Source organism: Hipposideros armiger, unplaced genomic scaffold, assembly GCF_001890085.2.
Source record: "Hipposideros armiger isolate ML-2016 unplaced genomic scaffold, ASM189008v1 scaffold_244, whole genome shotgun sequence".
NCBI lineage: Eukaryota > Metazoa > Chordata > Mammalia > Chiroptera > Hipposideridae > Hipposideros > Hipposideros armiger.
In genome coordinates, this window is record NW_017731594.1 from 1,522,107 (window position 1) to 1,533,440 (window position 11,334).

The window sequence follows — 11,334 nt, forward strand, 5'->3', positions numbered from 1 at the left end:
CTCTGAGCCTTTCAGTTGAGTCTAAAAGGGAACCAGAGTTTTAAAAAGACCGGCCCCTCCTGCACTGGAGTCCTGGGGAAAGGATAAACCAGACTGGCTGGGCTCTAATTTAGTTTCTGGTGGCTTTCCACTTTCCTCTGCTTGACTGCTGGAAAGGGAAGGGGTAAAGAAAGGAAAACGGCCGCAGAATGCCGACTGCATGGTGTGTGGCACGAGCGAGTGCTTCCCTGAGCTGCTCCCTGTCCAGGCGCAGCCCACTCCATGACAGCCCTAGACCCAGACGCAGCGGACACACTTCAAGGCCACTGGACGAAGCCTGGACGTGACCCCGGGCCCTGCCACCAGGAGCTGCACCGTAATGAGCATCACTTACCATATCTTCTGCCCGGTCTCCTGGCCCATAACTCCTCCCTATTTGGGAATTGGCGGCTTAAAGTCAGACCCCAACACTTGTCCCCAACATGCCAAGTGTGACCACCAGCCTGTGCAGCCTCACCAGAGACCTGCAGTGAGGTCTGGCAGGAGGTTAATCCAGGGCAACACAGAAACAGAGGAAGGAGCCTGCAGGGTCACTGCCCCTGCCCTGCCTGCGAGAAGGCGCTGGTGTGGCTGTCCTGCTTCAGACACCAGGAGGGAACCAGGGTCAGTACAGCCTAGGCTTCAAGAGCTGGGATCTGGGCTCAGGGAACTTTGGGTTCGAATCCCAGCTCCACTTAGAGCTACATGGTCTTGGACCCCTGTTAGCTTTTCTAAGTCCCGGTGTTCAGGGCTATAAAATGGGGCTAGTGGTGGTCCCACTTCGTAGGAACACGGTGACAGTTAAACATAAGGCACATAGAGCCCATGGCCCAGTTCTTGGGCACATTAGCTCCTCCAAGAATTGTGAGATCCCTTTAAAAGACAATCCAAGTTGCACCTGCGCCAAGCTGAGAGGTAGGAAGGTCTTGCCTTCCACAAAGTCTCTATCATTTAAAAGCAACCTGTGCTGTTGTCCATTTCTCACGGACATCCTCGTGGTAGCTGGACTGCTGCCAGTCCTCGGTGCCTGGTAAGGGCTAGTCAACAGGGCGGGGAAACCCGACTCCACAGAAAACAAACAACCTCTCCTCCGCAAGACCCTGGCCAGGCAACCCCATGCAGAGGCCCCCGCTGGAATTCCAGGCTGCCGGCAGGCTCCCAGGCCTCGAAAGGCTCCAGGGGAGAGAATTCCACACAAGGGCCTGGCCTGGAATGCTGCGTCCTGAAGACTCTTCCAACCCGCGTTCACATCTCTCAGCTCTCGTATCAACTCCTGTCCAGCCCCTCGCTGTAGAGACACAGGACAAGAAGGCAAATTGATCTCTCAGCTTGGAATCACCGTCGATGTCAAATCCTTGGGTAGAGGACTTGTCAAACTTGAATCACGAGTCCCCTGGTAAAATGCGACCCTGAGTCTGTGGGTCTGGAGTGGGGCCCGAGGCTCCGCATTTGTGACAAGCTCTCAGGGGAGGGCAGTGCTGCTGGTCTGGGAGTAGCAGGGGCTGGAGGCCCTTGAAAGAGACTCTGGAAGGAGGCCAGCAAAAGCGCACCTGAGGCAGGATGCCCCAGGGTACAAGCCCACCTGAGGCTTCAGCTGGCAGGAACCAGAGGACCTCTCATCTCTGGAACCAGCTTGCTAGAGCTTAGGCGTAAACGCACGTGCACGTTTCTGAAAATACCGCACAGGTGGAGGTTGGCAGAGAAAAGGGACAGGGCAGGGGAAAGACTGGCAGGTGGCAAAGAGCACAAACCCCTGGCTACTGCTAGGGAAGGGATTACAAACCATGGGTTATACACAGTGCCTCCTTTATCCTCACAATGACACCAGGGGCAGGCAGACGAGGGAACGGGCTCAGACAGGTAATGCAACCTGACCTGTGTCACTTAGCTAATCGTTACCAGAGGCATGATTTGAACCCAGACCAGACCGTTCCGGCTCTAAAACCCGAGTGCTTTTCTCTACACCCTGGTGTGCAAAAGAGGCGAGGATCCTTCACCCAGCTCCCCCAAAAGTTAACATTTTACAAAACATAGAGCAATCATCAAAACCAGGGGACTAACGGTGACGCAATGCTATTCACTACCCTACAGACTATATTCACATTTCGCAGCTGTCCACTAAGGTTCTTTTCCTGCTCCAGGAACCAGTCCAGGACCCCACATTGACTGCATTTAGTCACCACACCTCCTTGGTTTCCTCCAACCTGGGACAGTTCCACAGCCTTTCTTTGTCTTTTGTGACCCTGACATATTTGAAGAGTCCTGGCCAGTTATTTGCAGAATGTCCCTCAATTTGGGGTTTGCTGTCTCCTTGTGATTAAATTCGCATTATGCATTTTTGGCAAAAGTACCATAGGGGTGAGGTTGTCCTCTCACAGGCTTACTATGTGTTGTTATGGCGGGGTCTGCAGGTGTCTCCCCTGGAAAGTTACTACTGTTCCCTTTGTAATTAACAACTATTCCGGATGGAGTTTCCGAGAGACTTCCCAAAGGTTTGCACAGGCGATTCCAGTGCACACTCATGTTCCAGCGCTCTAGGGCTAAAGGAGCAGTGAGTGAGTGCAGCCAGCACTCCGGGAATCTGGCTACACGGTTAACAGCCAGATGCACAACAGACAACCTGCAGGGGATGCCAGCAAATCTCCACCACAGCAGCCTCAAGCAGGAAGCCGACCTGGGGAGTTCGGTTATCTCAGTGACAGAAAACTAAACACACAAACAGAAAACCCCTCAGTGTCAACATCCCATCAGGAGTATTCTGAAGAGCAAATTTAGCGCCCTGCAGTGTCGGTGCCAGAAAACGGGAATGTGCACGTAAGGATTCCCCCAAGACGCTGTAGCTTCTGGAAAACTTTCTTCCAATTCCTCAGAGAGAAAATAGAGCTCCCAGCTCCCAAGGGCAAGCCTGCGTTTCTGGCCCAGGGCTCCAGGTGAAGGCGTTATGCAAAGCTTGTGTGTCCTTGGGCTGGCTGGGTGAATGTGAAATCCTGAGGGCTCTCCCCCGCTCCTCCCGAGAGCCCTCTGCCACCTTGAAGGCGCAGCAGGAGGCTCTCGCTGGGCCCCCCTGGGGTCCTCCCCCTCCCTGCAGAGAGCTCCAGGCACACCCAGCGGAGACCTCTAAGTCTGTCAGGTCTCAGTCCTCCTCCAAGAAGCCAGCCCTGCTAGCCCTCTTAACCACACTTCGCAATGATGGGGTTACGACTACTGCACTGGGAAGGGAGGCCCTGCCTTTTAGCCTCACTTTATCCCCAGGAGCTGAGCAGGCGCCTGCAGAGTAGGTACTCAATAGTATGTGATCACTAAGGGAATACAGAAACAAACAGAAAAAGAAATGAGTCAGAAAGAGATGGGCTGCGAATCGGGAGCACTCTGAAGGATTCATTTCAAAAAGAAAGATTTCAGTACTCTCCAGGCACGTGAGTATTCGAGTCTAATAACTGGAGGCCAGGTGAGGACGCCCGCACATCACCACTGGAATCAACGAACGCACCCTGGTACACACGGGGACACGTGGATTCCTGATAAAGTGCCCACATTTTAAAACTGTGCACCTCTCAACTGAAGAATTAGGCAAGCTAGGCCGAGGAGGGCCCCTTTAGGACCCAACACCACCGCTCCCATCCACTTCTCTAGGCAGAGACCCCCGCATAATCAATTCCACCGTTCTCTCTCCACCCAGGACACTAAGGGTACTGTTCACACACAGTCCACCTGCCCCGAAAGCATTTGGGGTTCTGTTAGAAATCATGATTGCTGGCTCGCATCCCATGCTGAGACGGACTCATGGGAAATTGCACCTCTAAGAAGGTGGACCTTCAGTAGAGGGACGTTGGAGGACCACTGGTCTAACAAGAACCAACGATCACTTAGAGCCGGTCCATCTGCCCTTGCTGGACTGCAGCAGTATCCCACAAGCTCTGGGGATTCCATTCAGAGCACCTGTGTTTTGATGCAAGGGGAATATGGAGGTAACACGCTGCAGAAAGAAGGTGACACGAGGAGGGGCCAGGACTGGGGAAGTCCTGGGCGGTGTCCCTGCTCCTAGGGGATACTCAGCTTCGAGGGGGTCACAAGAAACGGACAGTGCAGATGCCAAAAGAACCATGAGGGTGAAACGCATCCTGAAAATTCTGCCTCAGGTTGGAACTGGAATTCATTCATTCATCCATTCCAGGATTCCTTCCTCCAGCATGTGCTTAACGTGCCTGGACCTGGATCGGAACCTAAAGCATGAATGTGGCTTCAGATATGTCCAAACTGTCCCCATGCCAAATGAGATGACATCCACTGCGAGTGGCGGCTTACTGAATTCAGGACCTCAGACGTCAATACCTTCACTGGATGGAGCTAGAATTCCGAAGGTCCCTCGTATATGAACTCAGGTCTTTTTTTGACCTCACATCAGAAGTAGCCACAGTTCTTCTGGAAAGAAAAAGACTCCAAACATGGAGTTCAAAAGCCACACAAAATAAACCCAGGACTGGCNGCTCAGACAGGTAATGCAACCTGACCTGTGTCACTTAGCTAATCGTTACCAGAGGCATGATTTGAACCCAGACCAGACCGTTCCGGCTCTAAAACCCGAGTGCTTTTCTCTACACCCTGGTGTGCAAAAGAGGCGAGGATCCTTCACCCAGCTCCCCCAAAAGTTAACATTTTACAAAACATAGAGCAATCATCAAAACCAGGGGACTAACGGTGACGCAATGCTATTCACTACCCTACAGACTATATTCACATTTCGCAGCTGTCCACTAAGGTTCTTTTCCTGCTCCAGGAACCAGTCCAGGACCCCACATTGACTGCATTTAGTCACCACACCTCCTTGGTTTCCTCCAACCTGGGACAGTTCCACAGCCTTTCTTTGTCTTTTGTGACCCTGACATATTTGAAGAGTCCTGGCCAGTTATTTGCAGAATGTCCCTCAATTTGGGGTTTGCTGTCTCCTTGTGATTAAATTCGCATTATGCATTTTTGGCAAAAGTACCATAGGGGTGAGGTTGTCCTCTCACAGGCTTACTATGTGTTGTTATGGCGGGGTCTGCAGGTGTCTCCCCTGGAAAGTTACTACTGTTCCCTTTGTAATTAATAACTATTCCGGATGGAGTTTCCAAGAGACTTCCCAAAGGTTTGCACAGGCGATTCCAGTGCACACTCATGTTCCAGCGCTCTAGGGCTAAAGGAGCAGTGAGTGAGTGCAGCCAGCACTCCGGGAATCTGGCTACACGGTTAACAGCCAGATGCACAACAGACAACCTGCAGGGGATGCCAGCAAATCTCCACCACAGCAGCCTCAAGCAGGAAGCCGACCTGGGGAGTTCGGTTATCTCAGTGACAGAAAACTAAACACACAAACAGAAAACCCCTCAGTGTCAACATCCCATCAGGAGTATTCTGAAGAGCAAATTTAGCGCCCTGCAGTGTCGGTGCCAGAAAACGGGAATGTGCACGTAAGGATTCCCCCAAGACGCTGTAGCTTCTGGAAAACTTTCTTCCAATTCCTCAGAGAGAAAAAAGAGCTCCCAGCTCCCAAGGGCAAGCCTGCGTTTCTGGCCCAGGGCTCCAGGTGAAGGCGTTATGCAAAGCTTGTGTGTCCTTGGGCTGGCTGGGTGAATGTGAAATCCTGAGGGCTCTCCCCCGCTCCTCCCGAGAGCCCTCTGCCACCTTGAAGGCGCAGCAGGAGGCTCTCGCTGGGCCCCCCTGGGGTCCTCCCCCTCCCTGCAGAGAGCTCCAGGCACACCCAGCGGAGACCTCTAAGTCTGTCAGGTCTCAGTCCTCCTCCAAGAAGCCAGCCCTGCTAGCCCTCTTAACCACACTTCGCAATGATGGGGTTACGACTACTGCACTGGGAAGGGAGGCCCTGCCTTTTAGCCTCACTGTATCCCCAGGAGCTGAGCAGGCGCCTGCAGAGTAGGTACTCAATAGTATGTGATCACTAAGGGAATACAGAAACAAACAGAAAAAGAAATGAGTCAGAAAGAGATGGGCTGCGAATCGGGAGCACTCTGAAGGATTCATTTCAAAAAGAAAGATTTCAGTACTCTCCAGGCACGTGAGTATTCGAGTCTAATAACTGGAGGCCAGGTGAGGACGCCCGCACATCACCACTGGAATCAACGAACGCACCCTGGTACACACGGGGACACGTGGATTCCTGATAAAGTGCCCACATTTTAAAACTGTGCACCTCTCAACTGAAGAATTAGGCAAGCTAGGCCGAGGAGGGCCCCTTTAGGACCCAACACCACCGCTCCCATCCACTTCTCTAGGCAGAGACCCCCGCATAATCAATTCCACCGTTCTCTCTCCACCCAGGACACTAAGGGTACTGTTCACACACAGTCCACCTGCCCCGAAAGCATTTGGGGTTCTGTTAGAAATCATGATTGCTGGCTCGCATCCCATGCTGAGATGGACTCATGGGAAATTGCACCTCTAAGAAGGTGGACCTTCAGTAGAGGGACGTTGGAGGACCACTGGTCTAACAAGAACCAACGATCACTTAGAGCCGGTCCATCTGCCCTTGCTGGACTGCAGCAGTATCCCACAAGCTCTGGGGATTCCATTCAGAGCACCTGTGTTTTGATGCAAGGGGAATATGGAGGTAACACGCTGCAGAAAGAAGGTGACACGAGGAGGGGCCAGGACTGGGGAAGTCCTGGGCGGTGTCCCTGCTCCTAGGGGATACTCAGCTTCGAGGGGGTCACAAGAAACGGACAGTGCAGATGCCAAAAGAACCATGAGGGTGAAACGCATCCTGAAAATTCTGCCTCAGGTTGGAACTGGAATTCATTCATTCATCCATTCCAGGATTCCTTCCTCCAGCATGTGCTTAACGTGCCTGGACCTGGATCGGAACCTAAAGCATGAATGTGGCTTCAGATATGTCCAAACTGTCCCCATGCCAAATGAGATGACATCCACTGCGAGTGGCGGCTTACTGAATTCAGGACCTCAGACGTCAATACCTTCACTGGATGGAGCTAGAATTCCGAAGGTCCCTCGTATATGAACTCAGGTCTTTTTTTGACCTCACATCAGAAGTAGCCACAGTTCTTCTGGAAAGAAAAAGACTCCAAACATGGAGTTCAAAAGCCACACAAAATAAACCCAGGTCTGGCGAGTCTTAGGTCAGCGGGGGCTTCCTGACCCTGAGGACTCAGGCAGAGACTACAGGCTCCGGGCAAAACCCTCCCAACCGCTCACAGTATGTCCAAGGCTTAATTCTGCTGTCAGCTCTACCACAGCATGATGACACAACCCCAAAGGCCACCTTAGAGGGAGGTGATGACAATTCTGGAAAAAGCCGTAAGAGCAAGACACTAGGATGGGTGTAGCTGGTCTCCTACCGGTCACGTACTAACTATGGTCATTGGTGGCCTGGGCTCCTGAATTCTTCTTAGAAAACAGAGTCCTGGGCACATGTTAAAAAGAGGGCCCCTCGCAGAATGCGAAACAACACCCCACGGTGTCCAAAGGCAGGACCTTTTGGAGGCTGTGGTCCCTGGAGCTTTTCTAGACAAACGCCCTACATGGAGAAGGAGTCTGGCCACCTCGGGGCACGAATCCATCAACACGTAATAATGAGCAAGCTAAAGCTAAAGCGGGATTGGTCTTCCCGCCCCCTCCTTTGCTCTGTCCAGACTTCCTTCTGCCCCTGGGGTAACCTCATAGCTCAGAGTAGCCTCCCAAGGCTGGCATGAAGGGGTCCCCCCCTTTCTGTCCAGCCTCGCCGCTCCCTCATGTTCCCCAGGGAATTCTCCCTGTTCTTCAGCAGAACTTGGCCTTCAGACTCTAAAAGCATCCTGTCTTCTGCCTCTAGGCCCCTGCACTTTCTCCCTCTCCAGAACGCTGTTCCCTCCGCGTCTTCTTCATTTAACTTCTCCTGGTTGGTACTTCAGAACTTAGCATTCATCATCAGTTCTTCCGGGACCCTTCCCTGACACCCCACTCACCCCAAGATTTGGTGAGCATCCTTGCTGCAAACGTCCCAGACTGTGGTTTCCACCCACACTGGACCAGGAGTTTCTCCAGAGTTGACACAGGTCACAGTCAGCAGGGTCAGGCTTCGACTACCTGGACAGGAGCCGTGAAGAGTCTGGCCAGGCTGCGCCCCACCCCGACCCCAACCTCCTGCAATGACCTGAGTCCCACACAGGAGTCTGGGGGGCAGAAGCAATCCTGTGCCAAAGCCTTCCATTCCATCCCAGGGGCATCTGAGCATCACCCGTCCTCAGAGACAATGTGCAGCCCAACCAGTCGCCTAAACTAGGGAGAGGCAAGGAGGAATTCTTCCCACTCTGATGCTTTTCATTTCTTGATCCAGAAGGTCTCTCATCTCATTCATGGAAACACCATTTAGGTCTTAATGGTGGTCCAAGGAGTATCATTTCTATTCTTAGAGTTTAATACCATTTTTTTTAATCTAAGAGGAGCTGGCTTAGATGATGGACAGTCTATGACTTTAATAAACCAGGTCTGCCCAGCATTACCTAGCGTTGAGATGCAGGCCCTGAACTGGTAAGGTTCTGCTGGTAAGGAAGGCTCAGCCTTGTCACTTGGTGATAATACTGCGTATAACTCAGCTTTCTGTGCCTTTCAGCATGGACACAAAAATTATTCAGTTTCATTTTAAGAAAAGAGAAAGAAGGAACACATGCACATAACGATGAATATCATCAGTTCCCCAGATATTAGAGACAAAGAAAGGTGTCAGCTACCCCTGAAGAGATAGATGCACAGGCAGAGTTTCCTGCCCGTCATTTCTGGTCACGCTAGCCTTTCCTCTGCCACTGTTCAGAAATGCCTCTTGTGTAGTTTTTCCCTCGATTCACGTGACACGAGGAGTCTGCTGCATCTGTTCTTTTGCTTTCTTCCCTTTTAAAAATAATTTGTGGTTTGTGTGTTTTTACACAATACAGATTAACTGGCTGTGGATGAGTCACTGCTCACACACCGTCACTCCCGGCGTTTAAAAATAAAAATCGCATCTGCAATGCAAAGCTCAGCGCTACGCTTTTAGAAAAGGGTGAAAGACTGGGGTGCCAGTGCCCCCCTGGGCCTGTGCAGAGCTCTTCCACGTGAGGCATTTTACCCTGCAGGATTCTGACAACCTGGGAGAGGCTCAGTGCCCCACATCCTAGCCTCCCACCCCTGCCCATGCATTATTCTCAAGGGCACGGGGCAGGGGTCACGAACAGCCTCAAGATCCCAGACTCCCAAACCAGAAAAGGCTGTGGTCTCTGGCCACAAATTGTCACCAGGATAAGCTCCCTCCAACTAACAAGAAAGAGCCATCTTAAGTTACAAAATAAAGACACAAAAGGAAGTGGTGCCTGGTCCGAGACCCGGCATGGCTAGCTGGGATGGACAGGGCATAAGGGGGCGTCTGGTATTAATCAGGAGGACCACCCAGGTTTATCCCTCCTACAATGGCTCACACAGGACCAGGCAGCTGGACACATCACTAACCATCCCCAATGTGAGTGTTCCTCTCTCTTTTTCAGTGTGGGCTGCGAGTCTCACTATGGAACACAAATGATAGCTCCCCCCCCCCCGCACCCCTGGGGTCACCTTTAGCCTCAGCCATAGCGAGAAGTCAGCAGGCCAGCGGCAGCTGCTTCCAAGCTACGCCGGTGTTCCTGTCCCATCTCTCTGGTGTGCTGCACACACCTGCTCCCACACTTACCTACACAACTGTGCCAGAAAGCTTTCACCCACAGCAAGAGGTCAGGGCTGAAACCTCGATTTTAGGTTCTAAACCAAAGCCATCGCCGTGGCTGACCTCGGGGCCCTGTCTTCTTGTTCTATGAACTCACTCTTGTCAGTGCAAGCACATGCATGATTTGAGGACCTGTAACTAAGCTGCCCAGCATCATGAGATCTGAAACAAACCAACTCTTCTCAGGAGAACGTTTCGACCTTGACAGAAAACAGGGACACTGCGTAACTTGATACCAATAGGGTCATTTCCAAGCGTCGACCGATTTTATACCACCTGGTCTAAAGGAGGGAACGCTCAAGTTCCTGAGTAAAAGCAAATGTAGAAACCATTTCAAGTTCAAAAACTCCTTAGCATTTTTCTGGGGAAGAGGTCAATGACCGGTAATGACTTAAGGGAAGACAGCTGGCAAGACACCAAAATGAGGAAGCCAGGCATTCTGGGTGTGGTGGGTGCAAGTCACGCTCCCAGCCAATGGCTTCCAACCCCAGAAGGCAGAGGCCAGGAAAGATATGCAATTACTTGACGGTGGGCTTCTCCTCTCTAAAAATAGCCTGGGGATGATCAAGCTACAGGCTTCACGACCAACTCCCCCACTTTCAAAGAGCGGGTTGTTTTATGGCTGTGCTTGGATTGTGTGCCAGGCTTCCATTAGGTATCAGACTCAGAGAACTAAAATAAAACCAAGAGAACAAAGGAAGCCGGTGGAAGTTGCCATATGTTTTCCTCTTTTCAAGTTCACACGAGCCAACTTGTGGGCTGGTCACTGCTCCCCCAGATGCCCCTTCAAAAGGGGCTGGTGCTTAAGAAAGAAACATAAAGCCTTTGAAAAATCAAGCGAGAGGCAGCCTCTGCACCTCGTTCCACTCCGACGTGGCAAAAACGTCCAGCCCTATAGAGACCAAGCGGTGCGTTGCTGTTTTACAGAGGTATGCTGGAAAGGACGGTCACACGTGCGACCTTCTCCAAGACTGAGTTCCCAAGCTTCCTGAATACAGAACTGGCTGCCTTCACAAAGACCCAGGAGGACCCTGGTATCCTTGACTTCACAATGAAAAAGCTAGACATCAACTGGGCAGCTAGATTTCCAATTTCTTTATCTCATTGGTGTGCATGGCGGTAGCTTGCCATGACTCCTTTACCTGTTCCCAGAAGCATATCTGATGAGCCCTGGGAGCTGGCCTCCAGACCACCCCTTTCCTTCCAGCCTCCCAATCACCATGGTCTCCTCACGGACCAGACAGAGCCCGGCGCACCCACCACCCATTCAGGCCACTCCAGCTGTGGGCAATGAAACATTATCAGTTAAAAAAAACAACAATCCCAAGAATCACTTCTTGGTCAGGGTTATACTGATTTTTGTCTGATGATGTCCCTGGAATTGAGTGGGAGGTAGATCCAGGAGCCAAATCAAGAGTCGCTTCAGCTAAAAATAACAGTTAGCCCTGACTGCATGTTTTCTATGTTACAGGAGCCTTACGTGCATTTCTTCACTACATGCCATCCAAATCAAAGAGGCTCATCTTGTTAATTTTAGTTTCTAGGTGGGGAAACTGAGGTTATGCACAGAAAGATTACATAAATCCTGACATTAA

At 51.6% G+C, this 11,334-nt stretch overlaps 1 protein-coding gene across 1 annotated transcript in view; it reads right to left on the reverse strand.

Annotated features, from left to right (window-relative positions):
- Positions 1-1,240: 1,240 nt before the first annotated feature.
- The window catches only part of LOC109389809 (endonuclease/exonuclease/phosphatase family domain-containing protein 1), a 37,884-nt gene continuing 27,790 nt past the window's right edge, over positions 1,241-11,334 (reverse strand). The window contains exon 3 of the mRNA XM_019655693.1: positions 1,241-1,306. Within this exon, the coding sequence (XP_019511238.1) occupies positions 1,285-1,306 (22 nt within the window). The 3' untranslated portion in view covers positions 1,241-1,284. The remainder of the gene's footprint in view (positions 1,307-11,334) is intronic.